Below are 17,079 nucleotides of genomic sequence, written 5' to 3' on the forward strand. Positions count from 1 at the left end.
TTTGGATGCATGACCCGCGCATGGTGGGACGGCGGGACCATGCTTGCTGGATGGAAAGAACAACATGCTTTATATTGGAAATGGCGGAACAGAAAGTCCAAAATGTGGTGAAAACACCACTGTTTTGGTTTTGATCTCAATGTTATGTGGTCATGTCCTTTTTACGCGCGCAGCGCGTCTCCTTTGGTATAATGTGCGCGCGGTCGACTAAGTTCCTATATATCGCTCAACCACTTTCAAAATTCAGACTTCGTGTATGACTACATGACATCAATTTTCGTATCAATTTTTAAATCCTCAGATCCTCCGATCGCAAGTGAAGGATCCTCAGTACTTTATTTTAAATCATGAATTGCTCCAAAACGAAAATCTTCCAACCCCGGACTTATCAGGTATTTCAGCTGACAGAGGGAAGGAAGGCTCCAATTTCTCTAAAGACTGGTTTTTAGCTTATTTTTGGGTTTTTAGAATTAAAATTTCCAACCCGCAACAATTACCCCTCCCCTACTAAGAACCTAATAAAAGTAGATACAGTTTGTGTGGTCTTGGTTTTAACCATAACATTACTGTGGTTTATTAATTTGAAGAAAATTTCAAGGTAAAAGAGTTTCATATTCAAGTTAAATCTTCATACAGTACTCACAACAGCAGACAGGCGTCTGAGAAAAATCAAATCAAAAACAGTCGAAAAGATGACTTTCGGAGTAGGAAGTGTCAAAGAGAAAGGGAAAGGGGAAAACGCAACAAAAAATTTTTCAGATGAACTTTTAATTTGGATTTCTTCAATAAAATACCTAAAATCAAATCGGATGAACTAAGAAATTTATAAAACTACTTGACATGATCCAAATATTTTCAGCTTTTGGTATTGTCCGGTGAAGCCAAACAGTTTTTTCATCACGCATACAAAAAATTGAGATTCTTGAATGTTTGCCAATATGCAAGATTTCTGATAACATAATAAGGGAAATGTAACTGAATGTAATGTCTTGTATTTAAAAACCATATGACGAGCGATATTTATAAAAGTTCTCTCCCAATTCTCTCGTTTGCGACAAAGGTACGTCCTTGACTTTTTAAGAATCTCAACAATCAACAATCATTAGTCTACGGTTTGACGATAATCAAGAAATTATTCACATTGTTTTACTGTTTCAAAAATGTTGTCTTTTTTAACCATTATTACAACCAACGCATACGTTTCAATCATGGAACTCCTTTCTGCATATCGAAACAAAAACATAGAAAAAGACTCAGTGCTTTCAATCTGATTAATCCAAGGGTGGTTTCTTCTCTATCGAAATAATACTGTACACCATCTGCATTTTCAATTATCAATCTAGAAACTTTCAAATACATCTCTGAAAAATCTGCAACACCCCTCACTGCGAAACAAAGCTTCTGGGATCGAAAAATGCTTCTCTATTTTGTCAAAAGATGCAAACACTAAAATCGAATATTTTCGTTCGAATCTATAACGTTCGAATTAGATTTTCGAATAAAAACATTCGAAACTACAAGGCGGAAGTAAAAGGGCGCTATCAGCAGTGAAGCATAAAAAGCTGATAATACGCAGGGAACGAGGTTGGTAAAAGGGCTGCTCCGCTCTCTCAGCGAGAGGTTCGAAAAATTGGCTGTTCGTTCGTGGGACTCTCTTTTGAAAAAAATTGACCCTGAATGGGACTGAAATGTGTTTTTGCGGCATTTACCTGGGACTCGTGAAGGTGAAAAAAGGTACCCCCCGCCCCCTGGGCCCGTGCAATATACTCGATTTTCGGGATTTTTTTTAACTTTTTAGAATTTTGGTATTTTGGAATTCCTTTTTACATTCCCTTTGGCCAATGTGTTTTTCAGATATTTTGGACTTTATAGATCCTGAGGCTGTTGTAAAATGTTCGGCCGGGGATAAAAAAAAACAGGTAAATAAAAGTTTTTTCAACTGGGAAAAATGTCGTCGCCTTAATTCTTATAATTTTCGTCACTTTCCCCCGACATATTTACCCAGAAAAGGCACTCTAGTTTTGCCTAACAGATTTCCCGCAAAAAAGAATATCCAATTAAAAAGCTGTTGTTTACCTTTCACTAGTGCTTCTCAAGACTATACACTCGCTAAAATAACGTATTTTCACTAGCCTTAAATTTTTCGCCGATCGTCGTGATTATCCTGGCCTACCTCAGTATTATTTGCAACGCAAACAGAGTGGAGGAACGTACTTTAGCGTTCTGGAGCGCGCGTAACCCCTTTTTCTAAACATTGATTTTCTTCTATTGATTATGGTGTAAATGCCTGAAAGCTGCTTTAAATGGAGTAATTAGTTGAACAGGAAGTATTCAGCCCTCAGACAGCGATGAGATTTTAGCTACACCAAGTGCCATCTTGTTATGTTGGTCCTGCATGTGGGCGGATGAGGTCATATAAAATAAACACGAAAAACCAACGCCCATTACACGCCCCTCAAAATGAAAATTACACAAATTTGAATAATCAAGGCAACCTATATTCGAAAAAAGATAGTATTTTTTAAAAAGATAGTATTTTTTTAAAAGATAGTATTTTTTAAACGAAGATAGTATGTTTACCAAGAGAGTATGTTTTAAAAAGATAGTATGAAAGATATAAAATAGTATTATTTTTTAAAGATACTATGTTTTAAACGAAAATAGTATTTTTTAAGCAAAATATAGTATGTTTTAAAAAAGATAGTATGTTTTAAACGAAGATAGTATGTTTTAAACGAAGATAGTATGTTTACAACAAAGATAGTATTTATTTCCGCTTTGGCGCGCCATATTTCATGATGGCTGCTCAAAATCGAAATTAGTTTGGTGTTTTGCAAGTTTTTTTATGATTTTTTGGTTTTGGTTACATGGTATATTTTTTGAATTTCCAAAGTGATGTCTTGTTCCTTCCATTATCGAATTAGTTATACATAGTGTATAGGTGAGCCATGGCAAAAATTTATACCAGTTTTCTATAAGACAGACTGACATATTGAAATAAAAACTTTTGTCTTTTTTTTGTGATGTTTAATGATGCTCACTGACTGCTGTCTTGTTGTTAGAAGTAGAGTAATGATCCACATAGAGTTTTGTACTTTTGGTTTGAGTTTATTTATTTATTTTTCTTCACATTCCAGCTTTAGCAAATTAGACTAAAACCTCTATATCAAGATTGAGGGAATTGGAGTGCGGACCAATTTTACTTTCGTTTTCAGTGGTTTCAAGCCAACACATCTTACAGCCAATTCGATTGACTTCAAAATATGCCATTTTTGAACTGATTGCCAATTATTTTGCATTCGATTGACAAAAATTTGGCAAATGTGGCAAAATTTGAGTGCCATCATAGCTAAATGCCAAATAAAAAAGATGTGGTGAATCTGGCATTCTTGGCATTTTTGGAACTTACCTCCATACGTCTCCATACAAAACATTGTTCCCACAAGACCTGTGTTCTTTTCGCTCCAATTTTGCCACTTTTGCCTAAGATTTTGAAAAATAGAAGACCTTCCCAATGCTAAAGCAAAACAATACCGATCGGCAATTTGATTGCTTAAAAAATCGTTCGCTTTAGCTTTTACAAACGCCGACAGAAAACTGCTGACTAAGCATCACAAAACAGAAATCATAATGAATGGCAGGCGTAGCGATGTACAAATTTGCCATGAAGCTGTGATCTTTTGACATTGAAATTGTAAATTTGGCAAAGTTGGTGAGTACGGCAAATTTGGAAGTCAATGGAATTGGCTGTTAGCAACATGGTGCTTGCCCATAGTTACAGGGGTTTGTGCAAAAATCCAATTCATAAATATCATCAACTGCTCTATTTGGAACGATTGGTCGAATATCTTGGGACGGTTGATCTCTGGACCGTATTTTCACTTACTGTTTAAATCTCTTTGACAACAAGCAGCTAGTCACACTAGGAAATTAAGCTTTCAGAAAAAACAACATCAGTCATCTACAGGATGTATTTTAACAACAAGGATGAGAGTTACCTGAATCAAGTTCAAGATCCCAAGACAATCAATTAAAACTTGAAAACTTAAAATGAGACAAAATGACAGATTGCGAACGTGCAGCAGCCAAATATCAACCAACCAAATTTTGTCATTCAATTCCCGAGACAGCGCTTCGATTTTTAAGGCCTTGTTTATACGCTAAAGTAAAAATAATTCCGCACATGTAAATGGGTCATTGTTTGTGGTCCGGCAAAATTTCCGGGAAACAGCCTACCCGGCGGTGCGCGGATCTAGGTGGGTTCCGCCTCCCCCGTAGATCTTTTTCTTGGGAAGTTGATCTTCATATTAGTTTTCAAGGTTGGCTTGGCTCAAATTTTTTCATCTATGGCTCAAATTTTAGGCAATTTCTCAAAGTTTTTGAAAATGTTAATTTCATTAAAAAGCGCCGGGTTATTTTTTCATGAATCACTTTAAAAGTTTTGCGGCGCATTTTTTTTGCTTGAGAGTCAAGTAAACGATATAGCGCTTTCGCAGCATTAATCTTTGATATGCATTTTGGCGGGACGCTAGTGTGACTAACTGACAAGTTTGTTTTGATACTTCAACCAAGTTTATCAATCAAACTTTCACCATCTCATAATCACAACCAAATGTATTTTTAAAGCATTTTTAAAGGTACATAATTTGAAGAAGTCATTAACAATTAAATCACACCCACGTTGCTCATATCTTGACGCCATTTTTTGTTGTTGTTTTTCTCTAGATACTTTTCCACTGTGCGCGATTGATAACAGATTTACAATTTTCCACAGAAGAACGGACTTTTTTTATATCTGTGTTTGGACACTTGCCTTGCGTGAATGCGTGCGATTGCATTTACACGTTTCTCATTGCAAAGACAGTCAGGGCTTCCTTGGTCTTTTTTAACACTAGTTCAGATAGAATAAAAACATACCGTCAACTGCTCTAACTTGGGACGATTGGTCGAAACATTGGGCGGTTTAATATCTGGACTGTATTTTCACTTACACTGTTTAAATCTCTTTTACAACAAATTTGTTTTGATAACTCCACCAAGTTAATCAATCATACTTTCTGTCATAACATGTCATGATAACTTTCACTGATAGCACTTTTTTTTAAACTTTTTTGTTTTCATTCAAAACCTGACGCCAATTGGAGAATTAGAGAATGCCCGTCGTCTAACCACCTATCGCCCGATGGGATTACCAAATAATGAGTGTGTGACTCGCTGCACGAGTGACATCAAACACTTGATTTAAAAGCCTACTCGGTGTGAAAGAGAAATTGTGTATGTTTTAATATGCTGTTCATTAACTCAAATCAAAATGACTTTGGAAGTTTGGTGAAATGGTGGCCAAATTGCCGTCCCATGTTTTGTCAGATAGTCCCAAGTTAGAGCAGTTGACGGTACCTGATCAACTGATCAACACAACCAAACCTTTTGTCCCTTTTGCTTATCTAGGTTTTAAAATCCACAAGTAATGAACCTCTATAGCTTTATCTCAATAAATCTGATTGAAAACCTTCTTTCAGGTTTCATTCTGTACCTTTTTTATCCACATGGCGAACCGGTTTCCCTGATTTCCCGATAATTAAAAATTGGAACTTTCCCGTGGCAATGATTAGGCGTACAGCCATCGCGAAACATTTTTCATATTTATAAATTTCACCATTAAAAGAACTATTTTACAAATTATTACTTTCAAGGTTCAGGTCCCAGCAAAAAAAGCTACTGTCAGTTCTGCTAGTATTATTACTGGTACTACTAGTTTTTTTACGTATCAACATTGCATGTCAACCAACTAAGGAAGATAGAACGAATTCATGTACATCATAAAAATGCATAAATATTTGGTTAGATATCTTGGAAAAAATGCTGATTATACAAGCCACAATGATAATAATTTAAGGGTATCTCAAATCTGCCATTTTAACCTACATTTTGATAGAATGTAAGAGATAAGTTCAATAGAAAAATCCTTTACACATTGAGAGAAATTAGTGATTAATACTAAATGGAGAAGCCATCCTGGGAGCCTGTTTCTTTTTACCATTCTTTGCCAATCGAATAGGACCTCTTCTCCAGATGTCATTTTAATCCATCTGATTACCATCTGGTCATCCATCAAAATAGTAGGAGGAGCATACAGTTGTGATTTGACAAACAACATACCCATGTCTTGGACAGCTGTCTGAAACACATCTGTTACGTGTTAGTTTTAATATTTTGTTGTCTGAAATCAAACCCTAAACTTTACATTGCTACTCTTTTTCTCCTTGATAATAATACAGAGCTTTTTCAAGTAAATTTAGTGAATAATTTATAACAGTAAGCATTGTTCACTACTAGGCTAATATAAAAAAAAGAAACAAAAAGTTGTTGTTGGCAGGTTATGTCTCGCCACGAAGGTTTGTATCATTTTTAATATGTATTTTGTAATAGTCAGGTTCGATGATAAGTAGAATCTGTAATAAAATCTCGGATTGCTTTTTTAAAAGTGGTTTTCATAATCTTTGATCTTTTTCCTAGAGCCTTTATTATCGAAGCAAGATTTCCGTTGCTTTGTAACATTCTTTTTCACTTTGTGACTTCTTTGATGTGATGTGATCTTATGCCTAAAAAGGCGGTCTTTCCTTAGACTAACAGCTATCATTTTCCTAGTTATGCTGGACAAAGTTTAAGGTTATAGATCCAACCCTTCAAGCTTTGTACAAATTTGTGGCCTATCCATTCCTAACCTCTTATTTTCCTTTATTATTTCATTTTAGGTGTGAGTTGTGATTCATGTAACAAAGGAAATTTTCGTGGAAAACGATATAAATGTTTGATTTGTTTTGATTACGATTTATGTTCGAATTGTCATGATGCTGGGACAACAACAACACAACACACCTCAAATCATCCAATGCAGTGTATTATAACCAGATCTGATTTTGGTAAAACGATTTCCTTGAACTAAATTTTGTCTCTTAGGATTGACTTAATTGTGACTTTTTGGACCTACCTCCGGGTGCCCCGGTGGAGGTCCTATGAATTAACCTCTGTCTGTTCGTCCGTTCGTTCGTTCGTCTGTTACCATCTTTTCTCGAGATTGGCTCATTAGTTTTTTCTGATTTTTTGCACAAAGATGCAAAATGGCAATGGCCAAAATGTGACGGAGCCCGATTTTCGAAAAAAAATCATTTCCGGCCGAAAATGCCGGAAATATGCCGGAAAACCCGGTTTTTTGGCATTTTCTCAAGATTTCATCATTAGTTTTTTCTGATTTTTTGCTCAAAGATGCGTGTTAGCAATGCCCAAAACTTGGCCGAGTCCGATTTTTGAGAAAAAATTTTTTCCGGCCGGAAATGCCGGAAATATGCCCGAAATCGCCGTTTTTCTGGATTTACATTGGACTTTTTCCATATAATTGGTTGTTTTTTTCATTCAAAAACATTATTAATAGCAATGCCCACCATCAAGCATGTTTCAATTTTCAATTTTAATAAAATTGATTTTTGAAGCCGGAACTATTTAAAAATCGCCGGAACAACCTATTTTCGCCGGAAAGACAGTATTTCTTGATTTTCTCGAGCTGTACTTTATATTTTTTTATGAAATTTTGCACACTGATGCAAAATGATAATACCTAAAATGTGACGGAGCCCGATTTTCGAAAAACATTTTTTTCCGGCCGAAAAAGCCTGTTTTTTTTGGCATTTTCTCGAGATTTTATTATTAGTTTTTTCTGATTTTTTGCACAAAGATGCGTATTAACAATGCCAAAAACATGGCCGAGTCCGATTTTTGAGAAAAAAATTTTTCCGGCGGAAAATGCCTGAAATATGGCGGAAATCGCCGTTTTCTGGGTTTTCATTGGGCTTTTTTATTTTAAATGGTTGTTTTTTCATTCAAACACATTATTAATAGCAATGTCCACCATCAGCATGTTTCAATTTTCAATAAAATTGAATTTTGAAGCGGGAACTATTGGATTTTTTCATTATACTTCCAATTTTTTCACACAAAAACATTATAGATAACAATGCTCGCCATCAAGCATGATTCAATTGTCAATAAAACTGATTTTTGCGACCACAACTTTCTATTTATTTTTTCCTTACAACCCTTTCCTCTCCCTTATCAACAATCAATGATGAAATTTTTGCGTTATGCATTTTTGCTAAACGCTATATTTTCTGACTGATTTTTTTCATTTTTCTCCTCGCATTGCTATTTAACTTTCATCATCAGGTAGGTCCATTCAGCATCTAGCTTGTTTGATTCTAAAGGGACACTTGCACAAAACAATATTTGAAATTTGAAAATTGATAGATTTAACAAGCTACTACAAGATTCTACAGACCAGGGGGTAAACAATGAGCTACTTACTCATGGCTGGAAAAGGTCGGGCAGCAATTGGTACCTGATTTTAGCCTGTGGCTAGGGGGACTAACCATGTTAGGGGTCACCTAAATTTTTTCAGATGGACCTGGGGGCTAGATTCTATGTTTGGTGATTGAATTATAAGCAGCCTACCAGACCATAGGTTGGCACTTTCTCATCTTATATTTTAATCTAAGCAATGCTCAAAAACTGACAATTTGGTATCTAATATATTATCTGCAGTGCCGTAGTTACCGGGGGGAGGGGCAAGGGGTGCTATGCCCCCAATAATTTTTAAAAAAATGGTTATTTTGCAAAATGCAAAGTTTTTCTTTTTAATTTGTCATAATTGTCTTATAAGTGCATGTTTTGAGTGCATTTTCAAGCAATTCTAGAGCTCAAATTTTCAAAATTTTCCCCCTCGGGCCAAACCATGGTTGGCCCTCGCGTCACTAAACACGTGTCACTAAACTTCAGTCCCCCTAATATGAAAATGCTTCCTACGGCACTGATCTGTAAAAATTCTTTAATCATGTTGCATTTACTTAGATAAAAAATCTGTCTGGCAAGGGATCTGCACCCTGACTTACAAAACCTTGATAATCTGGCATGAACCTTCAGTACTTAGCTTATCTCTTATTTTTTAGGGCATTTATTCTATTTAGCAATAAGCTAAACCAACTGTTGTATTTGTTTGATTGTTTGAAAAGGATTTTCGAAAAAATTTGACGTGTCATTGGCTTGGGGGTCACCTAAAATATTTGGCAACCAGGGGTTACCTAAATCTTAGGGGTCACCTGAATTCTTAGGGGGTACCTAAAACCTGCTGCCAAGCCATGTATTAACACTTTGAAACAATGATTTATTTACTTTGGATAATTTCCACCACCCCTAAAAAGTCAAAAAAAAAATCTATCTATTTCTATCTATTCCCAAAATATAATTGTTTCAATATCTTTGTTTTTGTTTAGAATTATTTTATGGTGGTGAATCTTTGCAGTATGACAACCCAGCCTCTTACTCATTTGTTTGTCCTCACTGTGGCAAACTTGGTTACAGTGAGCTCCAGTTATTGGAACATGTCAATACAGACCATAGTTCTGTATCTACTGAAGTGGTAAGTGAGAAAAAACTCATTGCAACTTTCTTATAAATTATTTTCTCCATTTCCTTTAATATTTTCAGATATTTGTTGATATGACCAATGGATTGTTTTAGAGGGACTGGCTCCCCCTAAAAAGAACATTTTAACACCCTTATAGAAAGTACATAGAATCAATTTTCCTTGGCAAATACATGGAATCGAATCACTCCATTTTCCTATTAACATACATTGAATGAAATCACTTCATTTTTCTATGAGAAAAATACCAGGTGCACCAAAAAAAGGATACAGGTTTGTCGAGATATTGCGAGCTTCAGCATTTAAATTTTTTGTTCAATCTTTTTATACCGTATAGAGGATGCTCTAACTTGAATTTTGAACTATCATACATTAAATTTGAAAAAGTAGTTCGAAAGTTATTTTTAAAAAACTGACTTTTCTTAAATGTCAAAATTTCAAAAAATCATCAAAAACAGCGAGCAAACTTTTCTCTTGACACTTACCTTCTTTACACATAAAAATACCAAAAAATGCAACTGTGTTCACCAAAACTCATTACGGAATTTAAAAATATGGTAAAAAAGCTATTCCCATGTGGGATAATATTTCTGGAAAAGCTGAAAAAAAGATTTGGAAATCTCCAAGAGAGGTTTTAATGTTATGTGTGTGCTATGTGAGAAAGCTTTTAAAAAAAAGTCACCATTCCTTGACTAGTTGTTCAATGAACTTGGGTTGGGCATTGAGTTTGCTTTTGTTGGAAATGTTCATTTCTTGCAAATAAGATGGAGAAATAGTTGGCAAAATAGAATAAGAAAAATAAACAATAAAAAAACACAATAAAATTGTGTTCTTGTCTTTTGTCTTGCTATTTTTAGTGATTTTTTGAAATTTCGACATGAAAAAAACGTCAGTTTTTTAAAAATGAATTTTTAACTAATTATTCAAATTTAATCCTCTATACGATAAAAAAAGAATGAGCAAAAGATTTAAATGCTGAAGCTCACAATATCTCGACAAACCTGTATACTTTTTTTTGGTGCACCCGGTAGATATCTTGACAAGAAAGTCAACATGTTTGAATTTTCCAAGGAAGAAACTCATAGCTTCAGTCAGGTTTCTAGGTCCCCAACAAAGTAAGGTCCCCCTAATAATTTACCTCCCCCCAAAAAATTGCCTTGTGCTAGGTCCCCTTAAACACTTGGGGAAAAAACAAAAACATTGTTCTCCCGCCCCTGTAGAGAAGTCAATAAAAAATATATGCGAGTACAGTACTGATAAATGAAAACTCAATTTTACTTGTCTTAATATTTATGTTTACAAATCTTTTGCTTTTTGGACCTACCCCGGTGGGGTGGAGGTCCTATAAATTAACCTGTGTTAGTCCGTCCGTCCGTTCGTTTGTCTATTACCAATTTTTCTCAGGATTGAATCATAGGAATCTTTTGATTTTTGGTACAAAGGTGCAAAATGGTAGTGGCCAAAATTTTCGAAAAAAAAAAATTTTTGGGCAAATTTGGGCCAAAAAACGGCTAAAAAACGGGTTTTTTGGACTTTGTGCAGATTTTTGCAATAAAATTTTGTTGGCTCAAAAAACGCATGTTTATCTATAAGAATCACTATTAATAAGCATACATCAATGTTCTTAGTCAAATTACTCAATTCTTTGATGAGATGGATGTTTTTTTGCTCACGAAGTCTTAAATATGAAAGAATATTTCACGATCATGAAATTTTGGTTTCTAAACGTTTTTTTTATAAGAAACAAACGACTAATTTTAATAGATCGTCACTATTTGTGTTCTGAATGATTTTTTTAACGGTCATGCTCACGTATATATCAATTATATGTGTTAAATTCATAACCAGGTAGGTCCATAAAAGTATCACTTGTTATATTTGATTTAATAGTAAGATAAGAGATCTTTTGAAATTGGCTGAACAGCCCCCAGAGTCTCAGTCAGATCATCTGCCCCCCCCCCCAACAATCTAGGTCCCCCCAAATATTTTGGTAATTTTAGCCCCCGGGCTCTTTAAAGGCCAAAATATTTCTTAGACCCCCCCCCCCCTAAAAAATAAGAGGAGGGCAGATGCTCTGAAATTCACCTTCATTCATAATACAAAGTAATAGTGAAATCTTTGAGAAAAAGTCAAACATTTTGTATTTTCTTAAGAGGAAAACTTATTTTTCTCAAAAAAATATTCAAAATAGCTAAGACTTTAAAAAGGCCCAATAAAGATTCAAATATATTGGGCTTGTTTCCAATGTCGCCATAACATGTTGTTTCAGAAAAAGCCCTTCTAAAAGCTATGAAAATTTCAAATATTTGTTGTCTTTGTCATTTTAGATTTGTCCAGTTTGCGCAGCATTGCCGGGTGGTGACCCAAACCACGTGACAGACGATTTGAGTAATCATCTTGCACAAGAACACAGATCACGAACTAGAGATATGGTACATGTTTTTTTCTCTCGCTCGCTAGAACCACACTCATTATACTTTACATTATACAACTTCAGTTTATGGAAATTTTTATTTTTGAAGTTTGAAATTTTGAAGTTTTACAAAACAGTGACGTAGTTTTTGCCTACCTAGCTACTTGTTTTGAAAGCTGTTATTCCAAGTTACGTAACTTACGCATTACGGAAGCAAATGTTCGATTTGCGTGAGGGATTGCCTCTACATAATTATGTTTGAATGTTTGCTTCAATAATGGTGGAAATTAGCCTTTATGTATAATCGGTTTCATTAACTTTATTAATTTTTTAGGATGTTGGTCGCAACATACGTAGGATATTTCATCCAGTGCGAAGTGTACCTCCGCCGCGTTCACGACGTGCAAACCAACAACTGGCCAGCAACAGTTCTTCATCTCTTACTACAACGACCAATGGAAACGCTTCCTTTTCGTCACGTGACAATATTGATCCAATCGCTGAGCTGCTTTCACAGTTATCTGGTGTTCGGAGAGCAGCACAACAGCAAAATGTTTCTTCAACTGCTTCACAATTACAATTGCTTCAACAACAGTTGCAATTTGAAAGACAACAAGTGAGTATTCTTTTCATAATAATTCACATATTTCCTTGACCTTCCTTTATATATGATGTAAAATCCTTTTTTGTACCTCATAGTTGTTTCAAGTTTCGGGTTTGTTTACTATATCCATAGCACATAGTTTCTATCCCTCGCACATTTAGGGGGTGGGGCTCTTGGATTGTTACCTGAGACAAGGAGGTTGTTGCAATTCTAATTTCCTAAGGGGAGTTACAAACGATATATGTTGTTTTACTCAAGCATCCTAAACGGCTACTGCTAGTATATTGTATAGAACTCTCCATAGGAGGAAGTTGTTTATGTATGTATATAATTTTTCTTTAGGTTCAACAGGCTCGTGAACGTTTAGAGCGATTGCCAAGGAAACAGCAATCATCAACCTCTGCCAACGCTACTCCAAGTAATAGCGCTGTGACCGTAAACGTCTCCAGTAAAAACAAACAAGAGAATAGTGCACCAAACGAGCAATGCAAATCACTACTTGATCAGTAAGTGTATTCGTTTTGGACTTATAAGTTGTTGATTGTTATTGCTAGGGTTTAAGTTTACGGGATGTATAGAAAGCTTAGTACGTGTGCTCTATTTGAGGAATAACTACGCCCAGCTCTCGGAAACAGTCTTACTATCCATTTCAAAGTTTTATTGGCTAGGTAGTGTTCTATAAGAATTTATAAGTGGCATATGAACCACGAATGGATTTCATCTATGTCTGTTTTTATAGGCATTACAAAGAAATCTCAAAAGAAGAGGAATCAAAGGAAAAACTACACGAGCGACAGAATCGTGAATTATTTACCAAAGAACTTGTTTACTCTTTATTATCACCTGAATTTAATAGTCTAAACCTGTCAACCAGTGTGAAACGGCGCTCAGACAACTCTAAAAAGGACAATAAAGAAAACGAACAATCTGAATGTGATATATCTACAAAACAAGGCGGACTGGACGAAGATTGTATGGCGAAAGACCAAGATGGCCAGGATAAGGATGAAATTGTTGTGAAAAGGACTTCAATAAACCAAGGACTTGTTGTTGAGAATAATGATGTTGGTGCTGCGGCTAGTGAACCATTATTAGCCTCTGCCACAGGCTCTTCTGAGGCTAGTGCTAGTGATGGTTTTTGTGCTGAAAGGGCGAGACTGTCAAAACAGAGAGCAGCAGAATCAATGACGTCTGACGAGACTTCTAGAAATAGTCGTTCTGATGAATCCGTATCTTAGCAGGCTTGGATCTGGTTGTTGTTATGTACGTGTGTCCATTAATGTGATGGTGGTTTAGTGTTAAACTGATCGGAGTAAGAGTGGTCGCATTATCTCTACTGCTTGAAATGGCTGTTCGGTTCAACAGACTCGCAGAGACGTTCATGATAGAAAATGTAATCCTTTTAAGGGTCTGGAGAATCAGCTATTGGCCGGATTCCATGTGGAATAGTTGATAACAGCTTGGAAAAGATTTCCATAAAGATCTCTCTTAGAATTAGTAGAGCTCGAGAGATGTTCCCTAAGTAGTCCGATTTTATTTATGACATTGAATGATTTCGTTTTATATAATTTATGCTTCAATAATATCAAAATATGTTTTTGCATTTGTGTTCTTTTCAAATTTTGTTGATCGAAAAACAGTTTTTTTTCTATTTTTGTCTAGAAAAAACCAATAATCCTTAGTTATGGTAGAATGTTAGGGAGAATTTTCCATATGTGTGATTTTAGATAAAAACCTAGATATAACTGATGGTTGAAGGTTACAGAGATCCTTATGTCAATCAAATTATTCATAAACTTCGCCCAACAAATGATGATGTAGAAAATTCAAGAAAATCGAAATCAATTTTGTCGTTAGTACCGTCTGAAAGTCGAATTTTGGCAGTGTTTTTACTTTACTTTTGCTATCATAATCTGACCATGTGATTATTGTGACTTTTTGCACAAATAGATTCTTAAAAACAGCACTACCAAGTTAGGGACAATTATTACTAATTCAGCTGTTTTGTAAAGTAAATACCAAAGCAAGCACATTTTGTTCTAAACGTAATATTTTTGTAAATGTAGACTCAATTTTTTATCAAGGCTTAAGTTGAAATTTATAAATAAGAGAGAAAGGGAGAAAGAAGGGATAGATTTTTTCCAGCTCTTCTATCTCCAAATCTTTTAAGTAATTTTGAATTCTGTGTACATTATAGATCAGCTTTATTAAATTTAAAAACAAAAATACTCTTCGAAGTTGAAATCCTTGTACAAATAACTCAACAGGAAAAAGTGTCAAACCTATTTTATGTTTGAACGTAACAGTGTCTGCTTTTGTAGATCCGCATTCTGTATGCACTCTTATAGAAATATGAAACCCTGAATCAGCCTCAAGGTGTTACTTGTCATTGAAAATTTATTATATTTTTGAGTCACTTGATTTTCAAAATATCTTGATGAATTTTAATACGAAAAACCAGCAAGAGGAAGCTCTTCAATGAAAATCATGCGTCGTAGAATTCAGTTGAATCGAAAATATATTTTCTAGCCATTAATCATGTTTTTACTTTGTTTTACAGATTTAAAATAAAACATCACAGAAAATCTCGTCAGCAAGTTGAAGCCAGGATTGGATTCGTTCTATGGTGATTACCATGACAACCATCTCTGGTCGCTATCGATGGAAAGATGGTTGATTTATAGGAATAACGCCATGAGTTAGCTTGCCCTGGAATGGTTTGAGTTATAGTTAAAACTTGAGTTGGTGTACGGTAATTGTCTGCTGGTGGCCACCAACTGGTTGTGTCAGTAGGAATTGTATTATTTGGTGATGGTTTGTTATATTGTCTTGGAAATCTACGATGGTGTGTGATGACTTGTGGTGTTTTTGAATCAGAATGTTTATCTTTTTGTTCTTCTAAACAGTTTTGTTGAGATTCAGGTGTTGATATTTTAAATTGTGTTTTTCTATGGTGATGGTTGATTTCTTTAAAATATCTTTTTCCTAGCCCCTGTTCGTGAAAGAAATGCAGGAATTGTTAAGGTTCCTTCACATTATTCTCAAGATTGTTTGAAACGTGAAAAGCAATACAAATTATAGTAAGCCGAACTAGTGTATCAAACAGTGATTCCAGGGGGATACTAGGATTGGCGAATGAGGGGTATATTCGGACGGGACCTCCAAAAACCGACCCTTACAGAGACTGATTTTTGCTGTAAAGGCGACCCTTAGTCTAGACCCTTAGAGAGACTTAATGAAAAATGTTCTTCGATTTTTACAATTTTTCTCTCGAAATCAAAAAATTTTCCTAAAAATCGTGAATTTTCCGACCCTTAGAGAGATTAATTTAAAAATTTCTGATTTTTATGATGCTTAGAGAGACTTTGGACTTGGGTCTAGTGTTCTTGATATTTGGAAAGAGAAAGGAAAAATAAGTCGCTTTTAGGGACAGCTTATGAATCAAAGTTCTTACCTGACCAAAATATTCACCTTTGTCTTGTAACGAGTGTCGATTATCATGTTTTGAAAAGGTATTGCCTTTTTCTCCAGAATTGAAAACATGCTGTTGATGTGGATACTTCTTCCTTATGAATAAGGGAAGTTCTGAAGGCGGCGATTCATGAATTATGGGAACCTTCTTTCGGCGGCTCCGCTCAAGGAGATTTTTCCGTGGAGGCTAAAATGAACATGAAAATGTTTCAAAAGCTTGCACACAACTTTGTGTTAGCGGCAACCTAACGCATATATATATCTTTTTCTGTATAATGTTAGACGAACGTTGAAACAACGTTGAGTGTCAGCAACGACTTACAAAGTAATTTAATGTTTTTTTATAAGCATTGCACTTATGAGCATATCTAGGCTCAGATATGGGGAAAAATTAAGCATATGGCAAGCATTGCTTGAGCCTACAAAAAAATTTTTTTTCCTGATTTTGGCTGGAATTTCAAGGATTTTCAGTATTTCCTTAAATTTATGCTTTAGATTTAAGCATCCCCTCAAGCATTTTTCAGCCTCATTAAGCTTTCGACCTAAGCATCTCTGAGCCTGTTTTCGGATTTTTGTATGCTTATAAAAAAAAAATAATTAACAAAAGAAAAAATTAATTTCAAAATGGAGTTAAAACAGGAGCTGTGATTATATGTTTCCTATTAATCTCGTTCGGCCAAATCTCGGTTTGATGATCATTTTGTCTGGAACTGCATATAATGCAATTTTCGCAGCGGTTAATTTTCCCCTGCTGTGTTAGGCAACCGACGTCGACACGACATGTCGTCGTATTCGGCATTCTTTATAGTGGGCTGGATTAAACCCGAAAAGGCTCGTACGCTATTACGAAAATGGTCGTTTGCTAGTAAACTATTTCCTGAAGAGATCAGAATAAAAATAGCATACAATTTGTTGGTAGATCGGCACAATCCTTCCTGTATCTTTCTCCATCTTTCGACTTTCTAAAATCCTGTTTTGTTTTGATTTTACATGTTCAATAAAATGTGACGTCAATATCGATTAATTATTTACTTTCCTGTATGACGTCACTGACGGAGTTCATCTCTCCGTCGTTTAGCCTTTTAATGGGTTGCTCCATTTCTAGATCGAAAATGG

The 17,079-nt window shown here is 35.2% G+C and overlaps 2 protein-coding genes across 2 annotated transcripts; one reads left to right on the forward strand and one right to left on the reverse strand.

Annotated features, from left to right (window-relative positions):
- The first annotated feature begins 6,329 nt into the window (after positions 1 to 6,329).
- LOC136814392 (E3 ubiquitin-protein ligase KCMF1-like) lies at positions 6,330 to 14,736 on the forward strand. Its single transcript, XM_067070930.1, has 7 exons — positions 6,330 to 6,395; positions 6,756 to 6,923; positions 9,324 to 9,469; positions 11,803 to 11,907; positions 12,223 to 12,504; positions 12,835 to 12,998; positions 13,232 to 14,736. Exons 1-7 carry the CDS (start codon positions 6,380 to 6,382, stop codon positions 13,728 to 13,730), a joined length of 1,380 nt encoding a protein of 459 aa, XP_066927031.1. The 5' UTR covers positions 6,330 to 6,379; the 3' UTR covers positions 13,731 to 14,736.
- Positions 14,737 to 14,992: 256 nt separating this feature from the next.
- On the reverse strand, positions 14,993 to 16,995 carry LOC136814395 (uncharacterized). The gene is made up of 3 exons (XM_067070932.1): positions 16,870 to 16,995; positions 15,947 to 16,150; positions 14,993 to 15,484 (listed from the first exon to the last, which is right to left on the reverse strand). Exons 1-3 carry the CDS (start codon positions 16,912 to 16,914, stop codon positions 15,083 to 15,085), a joined length of 651 nt encoding a protein of 216 aa, XP_066927033.1. The 5' UTR covers positions 16,915 to 16,995; the 3' UTR covers positions 14,993 to 15,082.
- Between the last annotated feature and the right edge of the window lie 84 nt (positions 16,996 to 17,079).

This window comes from Clytia hemisphaerica, unplaced genomic scaffold, assembly GCF_902728285.1.
Source record: "Clytia hemisphaerica strain Z4C2 unplaced genomic scaffold, Clytia hemisphaerica genome assembly, whole genome shotgun sequence".
NCBI lineage: Eukaryota > Metazoa > Cnidaria > Hydrozoa > Leptothecata > Clytiidae > Clytia > Clytia hemisphaerica.

Bases quoted from the DNA above. Each gene is read 5' to 3' on its own strand.
- LOC136814392 (XM_067070930.1), top strand. The intron at 12,505-12,834 runs GTGAGTATTCTT...ATTTTTCTTTAG, and splicing joins TGCAATTTGAAAGACAACAA to GTTCAACAGGCTCGTGAACG. The intron at 12,999-13,231 runs GTAAGTGTATTC...CTGTTTTTATAG, and splicing joins TGCAAATCACTACTTGATCA to GCATTACAAAGAAATCTCAA.
- LOC136814395 (XM_067070932.1), bottom strand. From the start codon at position 16,914: ATGGAGAAAGATACAGGAAGGATTGTGCCGATCTACCAACAAATT. The intron at 16,151-16,869 runs GTATGCTATTTT...TGTTCATTTTAG, and splicing joins TGCCGATCTACCAACAAATT to CCTCCACGGAAAAATCTCCT. The intron at 15,485-15,946 runs GTAAGAACTTTG...TTTCACGAACAG, and splicing joins AAGGTGAATATTTTGGTCAG to GGGCTAGGAAAAAGATATTT.